The sequence below is a fragment of the Pan paniscus genome, chromosome 11 (genome assembly GCF_029289425.2).
Source record: "Pan paniscus chromosome 11, NHGRI_mPanPan1-v2.0_pri, whole genome shotgun sequence".
Classification (NCBI taxonomy): Eukaryota; Metazoa; Chordata; class Mammalia; order Primates; family Hominidae; genus Pan; species Pan paniscus.
The window spans coordinates 121766350-121786164 of NC_073260.2; the positions used below are offsets into that span (position 1 = coordinate 121766350).

The 19815-nt window shown below is 37.6% G+C and overlaps 1 protein-coding gene across 2 annotated transcripts in view; it reads left to right on the forward strand.

Moving 5' to 3' along the window:
* PUM3 (pumilio RNA binding family member 3) overlaps positions 1–18925 on the forward strand; it is a 42334-nt gene extending 23409 nt beyond the window's left edge. For both annotated transcript variants that reach the window (XM_008976992.4, XM_008976993.4), the window contains exons 13-18: positions 2991–3071; positions 10730–10872; positions 11506–11728; positions 12668–12755; positions 15183–15273; positions 18625–18925. In XM_008976992.4, the coding sequence (XP_008975240.1) occupies positions 2991–3071; positions 10730–10872; positions 11506–11728; positions 12668–12755; positions 15183–15273; positions 18625–18757 (759 nt within the window). In that variant the 3' untranslated portion in view covers positions 18758–18925. The remainder of the gene's footprint in view (positions 1–2990; positions 3072–10729; positions 10873–11505; positions 11729–12667; positions 12756–15182; positions 15274–18624) is intronic.
* Positions 18926–19815: the final 890 nt, after the last annotated feature.

A 19815-nucleotide genomic window follows, 5' to 3' on the forward strand; every position in this document is an offset into this window, starting at 1 on the left:
TATATTTGATGGATAACAAATTTCTGATTTATTGATGAACTAAAATTATGTAGTAATCAACTACTTTATCCTTTGAAAAAATCCAGTGAGAACTACTAGCATCTGGTGAATACTTCAGCTTGCTTGAAATACTAAATCAAACAAGTTAAAATTAATGCTGTGTGATTGTGTACTTGACTATTGTCTTCTGTTGGGCTAGAAATTAGAAGAATTCAGAAGGCAGCTAACGTTCCTATAATAAAGTGAAATATGGAATTCTCATATTTTTTATAATTCATAATTCAATATTCATATATATTTCATAATTCATTATTATAATATGAATTATAATTATAATGTTATATATTATATAACATTATATTATTATATTAGAAATATAAATATAATTCATAATTATAATTCATAATTCAATATTAAGTAAATTTTTTTGCGTGACATTCTAATTTGAATACCTTACATTAAAATGAGTAAAAACTAGAATGTTAATAGAAAATTCACAAAGGTATTAAGAGTATAACATTTTAAAATAATAAAATTATATTGTTTTAGTTCTACAGTTTGTTTATGTCAGGTAATTTAACACTAAGTACATATCTTTTTAAATCTCGAAGAGTTACTTCTAAAGGGGTGGTAAGCTAACGTTACCCATGGATTTGATCCATGGATTATTTGGAATTATTAATTTCCAAATATTGGGGGTTTCTGGATATATTCTATATTCTTTTGTTCCTTTTAAATTTACTGAGACCTGTTTTATGGCCTAACATATGGTCTAAGTATTTTGAAAATAATATATTGTAGAGTTGTTTGGTGGGGTATTCTATATTTGTCAATTAGATCAAAGTAGTTGACAGTGTTCATACCATCATTGTTTTTACTGACTTATTATTTTCTAGTTCTATCAGTTGCTGAGAGAAACATGTTAAAATTTCCAACTATACTTGTGGATTTGTCTGTTTCTCACTTACATTCAATTCTGTACCACCTTCTGTCGTATTCACCTAGAAATATTTTATGCTTGGTTTTGCTTATGTGTGTCCGAGTTAAGAGAACTGAAACCAGTGATTTTGTACTAGGCACATTGTTCTATAATTTGTTTCCTTCACTTAATTCATATTATGGGTCATTTTATTTCAATATACATACATCTGTCTACCTCACTTTTCTTAGTGACTGTAATATTTCATCGTATGCCTATACCATAATTTATTTAACCAGTCCCCACTGTTGGGCATTTTGGTAGTTTCTAGAATTTTTAAAATTACAATTAGTACTCCAGTGAATATATTCATATGTAAGTCTTTGTACTTACATGGAAACACATCTGCAAGATAAATCCCTAGAACTAGAATTACTGGATCAGCTCATACCTGCATTTTAAATTTGTATAGGTGTTGTCAATTGCTCTTCAAAGAAGTTGAACCACTTTACATTCTCATCAACATAAAAGTGTGCCTGCTTTTCCCTAAACCTTTGATAAATTAGTCTATTGTCAGAGGTTTTCACCATCGCCTATAGGAAAAATGGCATTTCATTGTTTTAATTATTGTCCTTAATTAGTTCATAAAGCATTATTTCATACATTTAAAGACATTTGTACTTCTGTTTTTGTGATCTGACTCTTCACGTTCTTTTTTTTTTTTTTTTTTGAGACAGAGTCTTGCTCTGTCGCCCAGGCTGGAGTGCCATGGCGCGATCTGGGCTCACTGCAAGCTCCGCCTCCCAGGTTCACGCCATTCTCCTGCCTCAGCCTCCTGAGTAGCTGGGACTACAGGCGCCCGCCACCATGCCCAGCTAATGTTTTGTATTAGTAGTAGAGACGGGGTTTCACCCTGTTAGCCAGGATGGTCTCGATCTCCTGACCTCGTGATCCACCAGCCTCAGCTTTCCAAAGTGCTGGGATTACAGGCGTGAGCCACCGCACCTGGCTTTGCCCATTTTTAGTTGGTTGTTGGTCTTTGTATAGTAAGACCTTTGTTGTTTATCTTCAGTTTGTCTTTTTGACTTTACAGTTAGCAACTTCGTTATTGTTTCTAATTGAAATTGTATTACCTGTGATATTCATCAGATCTGGCTCTGAATGATTGTGGGCTATTATCAAAAATCAAATTCCTATCAGAGTTTGAAACAATTATATCAACATCCAGGATACTCATGCCACAAGCTCTGGAAACAGGTTTTTGTTTTCTTTTGTTTTTGTTCTTAACATAAAGTAGGTGTTCTTTAAATGTTTGGAACAGTATTAGCATCATGGAAATAATTTTATTTCAAAAGATGAGTGTTGTGAAAGCCACATGTGTATTTCTGTGATCTCATGCAGCTATACTTTTTTAAAGTAATGATTTTTATATCATTCTCATTCAGTGTATAATTATACTCTTCTAGTTTATTTTTTCATATTTATATTCTAATTTTGTGAGATCACTTTAAAGAAATTGAGCAATATAGAAAAGAAAATTAAAAATCATTTGTATAACCCAGAGATGACTATTACAATGCCTTGCCTTCCAGGATTTTCTGTGTACATGTATTATGTATATCGTGTGTGTGTGTATGTGTGTAAAATTGTGTGAGTTTATATTTTCTTTTTCATGATTGGAGTATCATATATGTGTTTATATATGTAGGTTTTTTTGAAGTTAATCTTACAACTTGAACTTTTAAGTATAATTTTCAAGTAGCTATTCATTAACAGTAACCTATGTAAATAGGTATTAGTTTTAGACTATTTGGTAATGAATAATGTGCTTTAAAAAAAAAATCAACCTTACGTCTAGAATATAATTAATGAGGTCATGATAACAGAGGAAGTTCATTAAAATGGCTTTTATTCATCTTGTTATGTTAGACAAGTTGTCAATGTAGGTAACTTTTTTTTTTTTTTTTTGAGCAGAGTCTCGCTCTACCTTTATGAAGATATTCCATGTGTGAAATAAGAGGGAAGATCTATGCACTTGTTTTTAACCTTTGCTGGCTTCCAATTCTTGCAGGGCCAATACTCCCATTTGGTTTTACTGGCGGCATTTGATTGTATTGATGATACTAAGCTTGTGAAGCAGATAATCATATCAGTAAGTAATCCTGATGGTCTTGAATTTAAGTTACATCGATAAACCAGTTGTGGATGTGTAAGCTTGATTTCACCATGCATGTGTAAAGATAGAAGGCAGCTGTGCCTTCTATCAGTATTTTTGCTTACTTTTAAGTTAATTATGTTTTATTTTGGAGGTTTGTTTTATTCCTGTATAAATCTTAACCTTGTAACTTGATATTAATACTGTTTTAAATATTTAAGACTGGTCAAATTAAGATTTAACACTTTTATTTTGGATTAGGATAACATGGTACTTTAGAACATATGTGATTCTAAACTATGGAAAATTAGCAAAGTGATATTTAGATATGATCAGAAACTAGCATAGTAATTCCTTAGTTATTCCAGAACTCAAATACAAGCAGAGAGTATCTGTGACCTATTAAATTATCTCTCTCCCCGTGGAGAAATAATTACCTCTGCACAGTTACCCGGTTAATCAATGCATCTGTGCTGGATTGAGCTGATGGAGAAGAAAAATGTACAAAACTCACTCAGTTGTGATGCTTCTTAGAGCTTTTGTAGGGTCAGATTAAAAGTTATTACTAAAATTAAAACTCTAGCTTCCTTTTTACATTTCAGAAATTCCTTCTAGTCCAGTGTAATGACCATAAAGTGGTAATACTTGAATGTAGTGTATTTATCGCTAACCTTGCCTTCAGAAAAACCAATTGTCCTCTTAGGGGAAGTGCTCCAAAGTAAAAATTGCATTCTAAACTATTTGTTTTCTTCATTCTGCATCAATAGTCTCTTTTTCTGATTCTACGATTGTCTTTTCTTTTGTTTTTAGTGTATGAGTGGTGTTGAGTATATGGTAGAGGTTGCAGCAGGGTGGGGATAAGAAAATACTAGTTTGATAGTAGTGACCAAACTTGGAAACATCTGGAAAACCACATAATCTGTATAGACATAGGTTATTCATCTGAAAATTACACAAGCCTTTCTGTTTGATATACATAAATGGGATCCTTGGAGAAATCTTAGTGATGACATGTGGTACTTTCACATCTGCAAGAAAGAAGAATATGATGATTCAAAAAGAGAATTTACCTGTTGTCAGGTGGTGGTGCTGTGGTCTCTCTTTGTAGCCTCCTGGGATCAGTAGAGCTGAGTGTAGTAGAAAAAGTATACCAGCTAGTGGAGGGGAAGATTGTTTTCTTAGATGCCAGCTGTAGGTCCCAGTGTGTGTGAATTTCTCATGCCCTTGCTGTCATTTTCCAACTTTACCCTTGACTGTTTTAAGATTGTGATGACTTTCTTTGGGATAGGATTGTGGGAAGAAACAAGTTGGCAAGACTTTCATGTTACAAACTGAGTATTTTGACATGTTCCTTGTGACTTTATTACCCTTTTGACTCCAATCAATAATGATTGTTTTTCATTCTTGTGACAGAGATGTGAGGCCATAGAATTGGCTGATGAATAAAGTTGTTTCACAGGAATGGAAACAGGCTGGGATATTGAAAGTTTGCTTTTGTTTAATATTTTCACGACAACTAAAATGTGCATAGCTGTTCCAAATGGATTTCAAGAGAAACCAAATTTCCTTCATGATTTGCCAGAATTGTCTGTTAATTGTTTTCCAAAGATGTATGCCACTTAAAGTTGCTGTTGAAAAAGTCTTAATTCCTTCTGCTTATCACTTTGATTCCCACAACTGCTTAACCCACATTCTTAATGACTTTCTCATACTTAGGGCAGCTTTCCCTGACTGGCCTGATTTGCTGATCTCTTGCCTGTAACTGACAAACGTTCAACAGGTTCTGTGTATTATTAAACTGTGTAGCTCGTGATAAAATTCTGGAATGCTAATTGCCCTTGGATTTTTCCCATCACTCATCTACCACAAAAACAGTTGAAGTATGCAGTGCTTTTTAAAAATAACCAGGAAAGCTTAGTGTTGCTAAGCACTCTGTTCAGGGCGCCAGACTTCCCAAAATGTCAGGTTGAAATCACAGCCTGGTCAGCTGAGCTCTTCGCCTTTCAAAATGGATACGAGCTCTTTCTTACTACTTTCCTAAATAAACATAAAGTTTCATCCAGTTTACCTTTGCAGTCAATTGATATGCAGGCGGTTTGACAGCAGTGGTCGCTGGAAAGTAAATAAGTACACTAGCCAATTGCTGTTTGAGGGTGAATAAATATTGATGCATATTTTTAAAGCCATTGTCTTTAAAATATACAGAAAGGTATGAATAATACAGTGAACATCCAGCCTCCCACCACCTGACATGAAATAAAACTTGACAAATACAGTTCAAGTTCAAGCCCTTTGTGTACCCATCCCTGATATCGTATCATCGCCCCATATCTACTATGATAAATTTGGTATTTATTATTCATATGCATTTCCTTATCCTTTCACTATATGTGGACATTTTTTATTTTGTAAAACATGTATCTAATTTTATTTTACATGTTTACAAGTTCTGTATAAATGATGTCTTACATGTATTTTTCTGCATCTTGCTTTTTTTCTTTTCTCATGTTTGTGAGATTTATTGTCAGGGGTCAGCAAGCCTTTTTATAAAGGGCCATTTAATAATTATTTTAGCCTTTGTGGGGTATATATGGTCCTATAATGTATTCTTGTGCATTTTGTTTTTGTTTTTTAAAACCCTTTTGAAATGTGAAAACCATTATTAGCTTGCAAGATGGACAAAAACAGACTATAGGCTGAATTTGACCAATGGGCCATAGTTTACCCATCCCTATTCTAAATCATTTATTTTTCACTGCCAAATAGTATTCTATTACATGTGACTATACTGCGATTTATTTTCTGTTTTCCTGGTGATGGATGTTTAGGTTGTTTACAATTTTAAAAACTAACTTTAATTCTTAATTTTTGCTAATCCAAATCCACGAACATTCTTGTGTATGTTTCCTTGGGTACATGTTAAGTTTCTCTAAGGCACTTAGCAGAATTGCTGGGCTGCCAAATTTGCTGCATGTATGTTTATATAGAGAGTCACGTGTTCCTGTTTCCCACTCAGCCACTACGAAACCATTGCATTACGCAGTGCTTTTAAAAATAGCCAAGAAAGCTTAGTGTGTTGCTAAGCATTCCATTTAGAGTAACTAGATTTCCCAAAATGTCAAGTTGAAATCATAGCCCGATAATCACTGCTTGTTTTCTGTTAAGACTAAGCTCTAGTGTAATCAGCAGATAGTGATCTTCTAGTCAGATGTGGTCTCCCCACCCACTCAACTACTATAGTCTTTTTCTTTGCCATCCTTTCCTTGAGCAGTTAATCATGATCTCACCCAGGGCTCACAAACCTGCAAACCTTCATTGACCAGATAGGTACATGAGTGGCCAGGCCAGGTGTGAGACAAGGAGATGTGGGAGGGACTGTAGGAAATGGCGAGAGCACACGCCCTCTGCAAGGTGGTGGGCACCATTCAGCTCCAGTCCCTGGCAGTGTGAGCTCCATGGCGATAGATCTTCACATTTGTTTTCTTTTTAATTGAGGTAAACTACATATAACAAAATTTACCATGTTAACCATTTTGAAGGATACAGTTAAGTAGTATTAAATATGCTCATTGTTAGGCAATCTCCAGGACGTTTTTTATTTTGCAAAACTGAATGAAGCAGTGTACCCACTAAACTAGACCTTCCAGTTTTTTTAGTGCAGCTGAAAAGGTAGACTTTTGGAAACAGTCACCCTGTTTTCAGAACAAAATACTTGGAAAGCTGCCTGATGATCTAACCTGCCCTCTATATTTCTGTTATCCATTAGTTAAATCTCTTAGTTTTAACTTTTTATTAACTCTCTTCCCTCTTCACTAGATTTTAGGTTCTATACAGTAGTCTGCATTTCTTTTTGTCCTCATAGCAAACTACCGTAAGAGTGGACACCACAGGCTCAGTCTTCAGCACCATGGATGGGTTGATTTTTACATTTCTACCCTCAACCAAAAATGCACACGCTTTAACCCTACTTCATTGTGCATCTTTATTTTGACCTTTACCCTTCCTCTTTAAAAGCGCTTTGGCAAAACAGGAGTGCCAAGGTATCTAGCTAGAGTTCAGCACAAGGCAGTCAGAACTGGCCAAAGATGTCTTCAGAAGGGAAGTCTTTTGTAATTCCCATGCTTTCTTTGTTTACATGCCTACTTTAGAGCTTAAGAAGAAATTACAGTAAATGGGCCTTTGTGAATTTTCTGTAAGTTAACTCTTGTTAGGAGTAAGCTAAGCCGAAACCTTTTGAATTAAACAATTTTTGGTATTCTTTCTCTTGAGGGTAAAAACTCATGATTCAGCTAGCTTTATTTAATCTCCATAGTTAAGGAGGCTATACATATTGAAAGGTATGTTTTTAATATCAAATAATTATTTTATGGCAGCTTTCACTTTGCAGTGTGACTTTTTCTGATTTGCTCCTGGTAATAGCCCATGAGTTAGGCAGGTGTATCATTTCCTTTTAAATGTAAGGGAATTAATATGCAAAGAGTTTAATGGATTTGCCAAAGGCTACACAGCTTGAACTTAAGACCCCAGAGATTAAATTCTGCACAAAATCAACTATGCCTTAGCTGTCTCTTACCTATTTATGCATGTTACTGGAATTGTTAGTACACACCATGTGATAATCTAGAACTTCCTCCCCATTTTCTCTGTAACCCAAGTTAAAGAGAAATGGAGTAGTACTCTTTCAAAGATGTATGTTTTTGATGGTAGGGGAAAGCTGTAACGAGGGTGAGCTGGGGAAGGATTAAATGATACTACATTTTTTTTGCTGATCAATAAGGTGGGTTGAAAAAATGATACTACATTTTGAAGAAATGTTTTTTAGTTTTTTGTAAAATTGTTATTTATAAACATGCATTCTTTTAAAAGCCTTAATTAAATATGAATTTAGATTCTAAATTCCTTAATTACAAACCAAAAGGGAGTAAAGTTCAATGAATTTGGGGACTGGTCTGAGTAGTATTTAAGCACAGGTTTTATGCATATCATGAAGTCCCAGTTTCTCATTTTATAAAACCATTTCTGCCCAAGCCATATGTGTTGGATTAGTCCCTAAGCATGGAAGCTGTGGAGAAAGCTCAGTGTATTGAGGAATACATTGCCGGCTTCATGCCTCCTCCCTATACCAAGGAAAAAAATGTTAACTAAAAGTGTAGAGTAGCCATTATAGTTGTTCACTACATACTGCCCAGTTTTTTTGTTTTGTTTTGTTTTTGTTCTCAAAAAGACAAATTTTTAAAGGTGTTATATTTCAGAGTCATTTTGTTAAGGGCAGCGAAATTTTGTTTTTGTTTTTGTTTTTTTTTTTAAACTGTAGAAATTGGCCCAGGCTATGTATTATTCTCACCTCTTTCTTTCAACAAATTAACAAAATATATAACAAAGCATTTGTCCTCTCTCATGAGTTGGTTAAAGCTTAATATAGGTACCTAAAGGTACAGTAAAGGCACACTCAGGGTATGCCATATTTGGGGCACTAAACACTTCATTATCTGCAACACATAGATTGGCCTGGTGTGGTGGCTCATGCCTATAATCCCAGCAGTTTGGGAGGCTGAGGTGGGTGGATCACCTAAGGTTAGGAGTTCGAGACCAGCCTGGCCAACATGGCGAAACCCCATCTCTACTAAAAATACAAAAATAAGCTGGGTGTCATAGTGCAGCCTATAGTCCCAGCTACTCCGGAGGCTGAGGCAGGAGAATTGCTTGAACCCAGGAGGCAGAGATGGCAGCGAGCCAAGATAACGCCACTGCACTCCAGCCTGGGCAACAGAGTGAGATTCTGTCTCAAAAAAAAAAAAAAAAATAGTTTGAGTTCACTTTGGAGCTTGTTTTCCTTGAGAGAGTTCCCTACCTTGTAACAAGTTCTGTATGTTTTTTGTGTGTTTTCCCGTTTGTTACTGAAATTTTAAGTTCGTTTTCCCTGAGTGGTTGTAATTAGTTATTCATTTTGAGGTGGTTAGACCTATTGAATTTTTCAGCTCTCTGAAAACTGTTATGTGTTACACGGGAATCTTTATACTGTGATCTTAAACTTCAGAAGTAGTTAGGAGAGCATAATGGGGATTGGACTGGTAGAAACAGGACATAGTGGTCAGAAGATTACGTTAGATGATCAGTGTGCAGCTCTCAGTAGTGCTTGACTCCTAGTAAGCACTTAACGAGTGTTAGCTACTGTTATCAGAAGCATGCTTTACTTTTGTGCAAAAAATGAGGGAAGGTTGAGATTTTAAAAAGAGAAACATGGTATTTGGAACCTGGAGCAGCATCATCAGCCATAGGATCATGATGCAGTGAGATTCATGGTCCCATCGTTGATGGCTGACTTGATTTTGAGCTTGGTTCCTCACACTAAAATTACTAATCTCATCATAATAAATAGGCCCTTTTAAGAAGAGCAGATCTGAATATATCATCTCAGAGAGAATTCCCTTCCTTAAGAGGAGGTTTTATGTTTTCTTTGAAAGAGACTAGATTTGGAGTTGGAGGACCAGGACACTGCCACTGTGAGTCCCCTGGCAGATCCTTTCCTCTTTCTGGATGCCTCATCTGTAAACCTGGCCAGTTGGACAGAACTCTTTCCGAGGCCCAGCCAGTTCTGAAGAATATGGGGTGCTCAAACATGCATTGAATATTTATAAAGTTTGTTACAAGAAATAGGAGTGTTAGAGGTGGGGAAACAAATTGATGACTCTTCTGTTGCATCTTCTCTATTAAGAATAAAGGAATTTTAAAAATTTTCAAGTGACTTTTCTATCTTTGAAAACATCAGATTTACACAGGAGTTTAGTTAGGGTGGGGATGACATTGCTTTTGTCCCTTAAATTCGAACAGCTAGAAAAGGAGGTTACTGTTCTTGGGTATGTTGATTGGAAATGTCATATAGTGTAATTTGTAACTGCTTAGTCGAGGCTTTCTGGATTTGGTTTCCCCTCCTCCTCTGTTTTTGTTTTTCATTGCGGTGGCTAAACAGCCTTCATTTGCCATGAATAAGCAACCTAACTTTAAAAGCCTTTATCCACTTGTTCGATTTAACAGAGTTTCTTTATCCCCTTTCACATACATCTCAGCAGGGAAATTCTAATAGAAATGTTCTTCATTCATGCCGATGCTACATTTAAATGCAGCTGCAAGTTAACTGCCTCTACTCAGTGACCTCAGCAAGTGATGTCCCTAGTAATAGTGGCCCAAGAAATACTGGCCATAATGAATGAAGATAACACCTTTAAATATTTTTTAAGTCCTTGAGCTTGGTCAGTTAATGCAAATGAGTTGTTCAGTAATGCTAGTCACAAAAGAGAATTGATTCTGTGTTCTAAATGTAAATCTCTGTGTGCTTTAATGACACAATTTCAGAACTAGCTCCACATTTTCCATGAAGTACGCTGGGAAAAATAGTAGTTAAGTATGTATTCTTCACCATTGAAATTCTAGGCATACTTTATTTTAAGAATGTAGATATCAATTCATTTTTTTGTTGTTGTTTATAATTTTATAGGACATTGTGCTCACTTTGGCAGCACATATACTATAATTTTATGGGAAATTATCAGTTCCTTGCTTAGCATAGTAAATGGCAAATATGGAAGAAAGGTCCTGTGGTACTTTGTTTTGAGAATGCAGATATTGATTCTTTTTTTTTGTTTATAATTTTATAGGAAATTATCAGTTCATTGCCTAGCATAGTAAATGACAAATATGGAAGGAAGGTCCTATTGTACTTACTAAGCCCCAGAGATCCTGCACATACAGTACGAGAAATCATTGAAGTTCTGCAAAAAGGAGATGGAAATGCACACAGGTAAAACCAAGTAAATGGCTTGACTTCTTTATTCCTCTGTTAATGTTGAGTAGTGCATGCTTCCAGAAATCCACTTACCAATCCATACCCTCTCTAAAACTGCTGAAAAGGTGAATTCCATTTTCAAGCCTATATTTTTGACAGATTCTAAAGTTTTTATCTTGAAAAGGAAATAAAAGTGTCGTGCCAAAAGAACACCTGAGCACCTGGCACATAGTAGGCATTCAAGTGCGTGGTTTGGCTTTTATTTTGCTTTATTTTCAAAGCTACTGATACCACATATTTGAGCACCCTAGAGTATGGTGTCCATACAGCAGTGTAAATGTGTTGTTTTCTGGGTCTGTTATTTGGTTTTTGGATTTTTTTTTTTTTTTTTGGTATTACACAAGCCAGACTCCCTTTATTGAGCCCTTGTTCTGTGCCAGGCACTATTCAGATCGTGGGACACAAACATTTTTAAAAACAGAACACATACTCATATCACTCATTGTCTACATGCTTATCAGAAAGATAGACAATAATAATAGAGTGCGATACAGTCTGTGATAAGCTCTTAGAGGTTTTTGTGATAATATCACCACATTTCCTTTGCGATTTATCTTACCTTAACACCCCATTCAACATATTCAACAGTAAGAAAGATACAGAGGTCCGCAGACGGGAGCTCCTAGAATCCATTTCTCCAGCTTTGTTAAGCTACCTGCAAGAACACGCCCAAGAAGTGGTGCTAGATAAGTCTGCGTGTGTGTTGGTGTCTGACATTCTGGGATCTGCCACTGGAGACGTTCAGCGTACCATGAATGCCATCGCCAGCTTGGCAGCAACAGGACTGCATCCTGGTGGCAAGGACGGAGAGGTAATGTGCCATTAAAGCACATTAAAGCACAGGCAGGAAAGCTGCAAAGGCCACAAAAACTTCGTTTTTGGAGGATGTGGGGTATCAGTAAGAAAGCTGGGGAGGGAGATACCTTTTGAATAAACAACCAAGAACCTCTCACAGCAGCAATTACATTCATCTTTAATTTTCTCTAACCATCTGGGTCAGAGCCTGGCACTCGGGAATGTTTTACAGATGTGAATTTGCTTATGAATGAAATCATTGCCAAGTATTGAGTGCCCAAGGTGCTTCTGACATCTGAGATTGGGGAAGAGAAGTGGGCCATGGATCTTAGAGAAGCCCCGGCTTCTGACCATATTAACAAACGGGAAAGATGAATGTACCTTGAAAGTTTCTCTATAAGGAGACTGAGCCGGTTGCCTCCCATACTTGCTAAGGAGTAGCCCAAATAACTGGGAACGCTTGGTATTGCTCTTGAAGAGGAGTAAGGTTGAGCTGAAAAGATGCTTTCTTGATTCGCTCATCAGGTAATCCCCTTAGGTGGTCATGTGTACTTAAACAGCATGCAGCATTGGGTTTTGATGTTTGTGCTATAGTGTTCTGTCCTGTAGGTTTATTTGTGTCTGAAAATGAAATATTTCAATCCAAGACGTGATTAGCATTAAGATGAGCCTTGTGCTGCTACTGTTCAGAGCAGATTTCATGAAGCTGAGACTGAAGCACTGTGCAGTGGCTGTGTTATCTGGCATAACTGTCTTTCAGTCTGGGGATTAGAATAGATCTGTGGTCCCCCCAAGTATGATGGTTGTCCTAGATAAAGACCTCTTAAGCCTGTGGAACTTTAAAAGTGGCTGAGTCCTTATCTGTATGTGGTGGCATAAATTGTATGTATTCATTCAAATGTATTTGCATGAATGAAAACAACTTTTAAAATTAACTGTTCTTGACCCTTCATAGCTTCACATTGCAGAACATCCTGCAGGACATCTAGTTCTGAAGTGGTTAATAGAGCAAGATAAAAAGATGAAAGAAAATGGGAGAGAAGGTAGGCTATGAAATTTGACCTTTTCTTGTATCTCATGTGGAATTCCAGTAACTCCTGGCATCCCTGAACTTTATACCGGCCATTTAAGCTCAAATGAAGTTTGTCAAGTGTCTAGAAATGGTGTCTGTGAATAAGAAATGATTCAGTGGTTGCTGGTAATTTTTTTTTCCCCTAGAAATATTTGCGCCTGAGAACTCTTTTAATTTTCTTTCTTTTTTCCACCCCGCCGCCCCCTCACTCTCTCTGTTTTCCTTCCTCTGCTGCTGCAGGCTTCTAACCTGGCTTGGTCAATGCCTTAAAATGCCATTCTAATGAGGAGGGTGAGAGAGGGGGTAGGGGGCCCCAATTGTTGAGTATCATTACCTCAGTAGAAAGGCATGACATTTATCTCTATGTTTGAAGAAAGAATAAGCAGAAGAAGATTATCCTCGTAAGAGAATTTTGGACTAGTGCCTGTTTATTTGGCATTGAAATACATGTGACCAAAGAGTAAGCCAGTCTTTGGCGCTTTCTGGTTTTTTGTAAGCCTTACAGCTGCTCTGTAGAAACTCAGCTCTCTAGAGAAGGACAGCATTAGCATTTGCATGCCATTCCCCTCTCAGTCCTATCTCCAACCAGACCTTCACTTACAAAATCCAAATTCCATCTGGTATTTAAACCACTGGAGAGATTTTTTTCCCCTACTGAGTTAAAACAGTTTGGGCTTTTCATTACAATGTCTGGAAAAAAGTGACAGATCGTGAATTCATGTCTTGCGGCAAGTGGCAGCTCTAATGGCTAGTGAGGCAATCAGTATAGCAGTAGAGCTGTCACTTCTCACTTTACCTTTAAGAATGGGGACCTGGGGCTATTTTTCACTAAATTTTTTTGTAAAAGAGAAGCCTTGTGATAAATATTAAAGAAAAAAATAACATATGGAATAATCTTTTTCATTATTAAAAAGTTGATGTATAGTTGAGTTTATGCCAGAAAAGTAGTCTGGCTTAATGTCCAGTGGTTTTTCTCCCTCTTAATTAAAATGTGCTGAGACCCCTAAAATCTGCCTGTTTGGGTCTGATGTGTTTGTCTTGTCGTATTCAGCACCAAATGAGTTTGTCCTCCTGCACGTCTAGCTGTTTTGATTCTCTTTTACTGGATAGTAGCCACCTTAAAACTTAGTAGTTTTCAAAACAATGACTTGATCAGGGTCTGGTGGAGCTTGCCCCTCTATGCTCAGAGTCAGAGTCATCTAGGGCTGCTCGGTTTGTGGTTGGAGTGTCCACTTTTCGCTTAACTCACTCACATGGCTGGCAAGTGAGTACTGACTGTTGGCTGGGGACCAACAGCCTCAGTTTCCCTTTCTAGGCTGCTTGGGCTCCTTCACGAGGTGGTGGTTGCTTTTTTAAGAGTGAGCATCCCAAGAGAACAAAGTAAATGCGTGGCACTTCCATGATTTATCCTTAGCAGTCATTTAATGCCACTTTCATCATACTGTCTTGGTGAAGTCAATCACAGAGGCCCACTGTGATTCAAAAGAAGACATGGATTCCCCCTATAGATGGGGGAGTGGCTGCATTCTAGAAGAGCACACAGGACAGGAGATATTATTGTGGTCAGCTTTGGAAAACAATTTGCCTCACTAGCTGAACTCTGTCCCTCTTTAGCAGGTACCATGAAAGGCTGAATAGCCATAGGCCTCTTGGCTTTTAAAGAGTCCTTACATTCAGGTATCTTTGAATGAATTATATAGTACATGCTACCTGACTATGATGTTTGCCTTCAAGATAGGTTGTCCCTACCTCCATCTGCACTAAATCTTAGCTATCGGAATTTCTCCTTTGTCCAAGCATTAATTGCAAAGTGAAAAAGATAATACCAAGACCTTGGGAATCAAATACTAGAATAACGGGAGACAAATGATATTTTTGATTTGTGAGTATGTAAGCGTTGTAAAGAGAAATGCCAAGTTTAAGCTAGAACAGTCATTTATCAACCACTGTTGAACACGTGAACACTGTGTTATGTTCATGGCACCTTCTGAGTGAGCATTTCTCCATGAGGAAGAACTTGATTTCAACCAAGCATGAGGTGCTACTGTGAAACATTTATTTCCTGAATAGCTTTCAGGTCAAAGTTAAATCATTAAATAATACAAAGAAATGCAGACATAACCAAGTGAGTGTTTTATTAGAATTCATAGTTTATCTTGAGTAATTACTGCTAAACATAGCTTAGGTTTTGGATCAGAGTTAAAAGAAATGGCTCTTTTAGAAATGCATTAGATAAACCTGCAGTGGAATTGTTTGTGTTAAAAGGGAGATTGGGTGAAAGCTACTTTTGTTAGCTTTTTTATTTAAAAATATTTGCAGATTTAAGGGCAGTAGAGAAGGGGGTAGGGAGTATATATCTTATTATGTGATGTTCACTAAGCTTCAGTATATTTTACAGGTTGTTTTGCAAAAACACTTGTAGAGCATGTTGGTATGAAGAACCTGAAGTCCTGGGCTAGTGTAAATCGAGGTGCCATTATTCTTTCTAGGTATGTATAACATGTGCCCTTCTCTGAGCAGGGCCTGGTCATGCAAAAGACACACTTCCTTCACATTGATTTCTCAGTTCTAATATTTGTTCTCAATAGTCTAATATTACTCCCAGTCACTCATGGTCTAGACAAGCATACCAAATATTAGAAAGCAAATGTAACTCTTTCAGTCAGTCCTTAGGAATTTTTTTTTTTTTTTTTTGAGACGGAGTCTCACTGTCACCCAGGCTGGAGTGCAGTGTCAACGATCTCAGCTCACTGCAGCCTCAACCTCCTGGGCTCAAGTTTTCCTCCCATCTCAGCCTCCTGTGTAGCTGAGACTACAGATGCATGCCACCACACCCAACTAATTTTTATTTTTTTATTTTTTGTAGAGATGGGGGTCTCCCTGTGTTGGCCAGGCTGATCTCAGACTCTTAGGCTCAAGTAGTCCTCCCATCTTGACCTCCCAAAGTGCTGGGATTACAGGCATAGCCATTGTGCTTGGCCCTTAGGATTTTTAAACTACCATCTTTTTGACAAATTATAACATTCACAAGGTATCAGGTGGCTTCACCACATTTATGGTTTTGACCAAAACATAATTGTTTTTTTTTTTTTTTTGAGATGGAGTCTCACACTGTCGCCCAGGCTGGAGTGCAGTGGTGCGATCTCAGCTCACTGCAAGCTCTGCCTCCTGGGTTCATGCCATTCTCCTGCCTCAGCCTCCTGAGTAGCTGGAACGGCAGGTGCCCGCCACCACGCCCAGCTAATTTTTTTTATTTTTAGTAGTGACCTGGTTTCACCGTGTTAGCCAGGATGGTCTTGATCTCCTGACCTCGTGATCTGCCCACCTTGGGCTCCCAAAGTGCTGGGATTACAGGCATGAGCCACTGTGCCCAGCCTGTATTTTTTTTAATGAATAACTTACATCCCTGTGAAAAGTGTGACAATGTTGACTTTTAAATCATGCCTAATTCTACATGTAATTTCCTTCATTGTTTTAAAAGATTGTAAAAGGACTGGAAGAGCATTTGCTACTGAAGTGTGTGTGCTATTTGTTGATATCTGACTTAAAATGAGAAAAAAACAGTGATGAACTATGGCCTCTTTTGTATTATTCTCTGAACTTAGTTGAGTTTATAATCAATCCACAAATCACTGAAATTTTCCATACATTCTCTGTGCAGATGAAAACCTTCTGTTAAGAGCATTCATTTAAAAAAAGATTTGTATGTTGCTTTGAAGCAATTACTGTTGATTTTTCCCCTGCTGTGTTATTAAGGTTTGGGAAAACAGATACCAACCCTAGTTTGAATTTCTCAAGATACTTTACTTGCAACATGCTATGCAACTTAATCTATGTTGTTTGTAAATGTTATTTTAAGTGTTTCTTCAACATATACGTGATCTGGTACACATAATACTCACACAGGAGCATTCATAGCTTCAGGTATGTCAGTGTCTCCAAATATATAAGTGTTACAGATCATTTTGTTCATTTCTGCTTAAAATTAGTTAATTTTCCAGTTGATGTTAAACAGTCAGAATTCGTTAGCTGATACATGAACTTTTTCATTACAAATTTTTTTTACCAGGCATTTGGAGTGTTAACACCTACTGACACATTCTTTCATTACACTCAATTAACTGGAAATTTCAGCAATGCCATGAAATTAATTTATAAAGGTTGTTCATCAATCAGAACTCCCATTAGGTGGATTTCAAACATAGGAAGGATACTATAGGTTTATTATGGAGCACTACTCAGAATTGGAACAGGAGCAGAGGAAATATTTGAAGTTCTAAATGGAAGTTGAGCTATATATAACAATAATACAAAAAAATTGTTTTTGTAAATTTTGGGTGAAAAGAAAATCAGCCTTGTATGTTGGCTGAAAAGTAACTCAGAGAAGCAGAATTCTCTAACATTTGGGAGCATTGGCACTTGACAGACTGCCTGGGTTCTAGCTTAGTGCATAGCCTTGGGAAAATTATTCAGCTTTTCTGGGCCTTAATTTTCTTGGTGGTAAAAAAAATGAGATTAATGATAACCCTATGGTCGTTATGAAAACTAGATTGGATGATGCATATAAAATGCCTAGCATTATGTCTAATATGTGGCATATGCTCAGTGAGCAATAACTTACTATTATGTGTTGTATAACTGTGTGTTTAGCCAAGATGTATGAAATAAAAACACCTAGTGAGTCACAAATTCATTACAAGGGAACTTTACTTTTTAGCATCGTAGGTGGCAAGCTGAATTGTTTCTTATCTCCCGTAAGCGGTAGAATATTGCTTGGTGCTGATAATTTATCCTCCTCTTTATTGACATATTGGAAGTTACTGGGACCAGGGACTTTGGAAAATACCAAGTACCTCATTTCTAGAATGTGTTTCAGAGGTCCGTATTTACAAAGGGTCCCGAAAAAGAAGAGAACAGGAAATTCAGGACTGGTACTCTGCGGTCAGAGCTGTAGGTCCTATTCACAGAGAAATGGGCCTGCTGTTACCAGCCTCTATGGCTCCTTTCACTTCTGATAGAGTACTCGGGCAGGGTTTCAGAAAGCAGAGGTCGGGCTTATTTTGTTGAATGGCTAACATTTATTAAGTGCTTACTAAGTGTCAGGCTCTGGCTGGGTGCTTTAGATAGAAGGCCATTTGAGCCTCAGAAAACAACTCTGTGAGGTGGAAGGTGGACTCTGTTGTGAATCCCATTCTACAATTCGGGAAACTGAGTCTTAAGAGAGTTTAAATAGCATGCTCTTGGTTGTACAGTTACTGAGTGGTAGAGGCAGGTTTCCCACCCAAGCAGTGAAGCTCCACAGTGAAGCTCTTCGCCCTTTCACTCAAAGTTAGTGCTGTGGAGTTCAGTGAGAAGGCCTGCTAACTCTGACCTCTCTGGGCCTCTGTTCACACATTTTCATTCAGCCACGTGGTGGGCATATTTTGGCTGTCTGCTCTGTAAATGTAGCATCATGAAATAAATAAAATACGGTCCCTGCTCTTGAGCTTATAGTCCTGAGATGGGGAAGGGAAGATAGAATACATGTAGAATCATTTTAAGACAGGATGTAAGTAAGTCCTAAGATAATGTGAAGGTAGAACCAACTCTGTATGGAATGGTGTTGGTCCTACAAATGTCTTTGCTTGGGTGACTCCACCAGCAAGATTCTAAAACGTTTTTTTCCGTGGTGTTATAATATAGGCTACTGGTCTCATCATTCATCCTTTGAATGAAAAATAATGTGTATATAGTTACAAGGCTTGTGTCACAGTTAACAAAGTCTTTTATACTGTTGGTACAGGTAGTGTTGGAGATGATCTAGGAATGCTTATGAAATTTAATTTTTTTCCTCTCTTCAGCCTCCTCCAGAGTTGTGACCTGGAAGTTGCAAACAAAGTCAAAGCTGCACTGAAAAGCTTGATTCCTACATTGGAAAAAACCAAAAGCACCAGCAAAGGAATAGAAATTCTACTTGAAAAACTGAGCACATAGGTGGAAAGAGTTAAGAGCAAGATGGAATGATTTTTTCTGTTCTCTGTTCTGTTTCCCAATGCAGAAAAGAAGGGGTAGGGTCCACCATAGTGGTAATTGGGGTACTCTGTATATGTGTTTCTTCTTTGTATACGAATCTATTTATATAAATTGTTTTTTTAAATGGTCTTTTTTAAAAATCTCAGCTGCCTCCTCTGTTACACTGAGTAGTAAGCATATCAGTGTGAGGCAATTAATGTGGAAGGTTTACCAATCATATGTGGTGGGACCAACCAGATATATAAAGTGTAGTTGAATGAGTTGATTCAGGGGAGAAGACATCTTCAGTGAGCATAGTCTGAGAAGGCTTCCTGGAGAAGGTGGGACTTGAGAGGGCTTTCATCCTGTCAAAGGAAGGCAGGATGTGGAAAAGAAGAGCCAGGGGGAGTCCTGGGCACAGTAAAGTGGAATTTGATGAGTACCGGGGCAGTGGGAGGTTCACAGCTGCCTACCTAGCTGTTTTATGGATTAGATTCCATGCTAGATTTTGTTTGAAAGCCACTCAGGTAAGTTAAGCTCATAGGAGGAAATGTGCTAAATGAATTAGGGGATCACTGTGGACTGCAGTGTTAAAGTCAGGGTCACTGGGAAGTTCTCCTTGTCTCTGATTTTGGGCCTTCCAAGTAAATAGCTCCTTGTGATTAGACTTTCTCCCTTGAGACTGGCCCTAAAATGTCAAAGCCTATGGAGTTTGAATAAGAAGGAAGAAGGTGGAAATTTGTTACAGTGCAGAAGTTTAACTACAGCTAGGATGTTTGAATTTTAAAACTGCAGTTGTTTGAGCAAACAAAGCTTAGAAGGATTGGTAGCTCAATCAGGCTCATGTAGTCATGCCTGTGAGTATCTGGCTGCTTTGTCAAAGTAGTCTAATGGGGTACTCACTCAGGTCTGTCACTGCAGTTACACCTGCTGAGGAATTGGCTGTGCCTTTCCTGTCCAGACCATGGGGTCCCAGGACTACTCCAGCCTACCGACTACCAGGACCCCTCCTGCCACGGTGTATTGAATCTTTCCCAAAC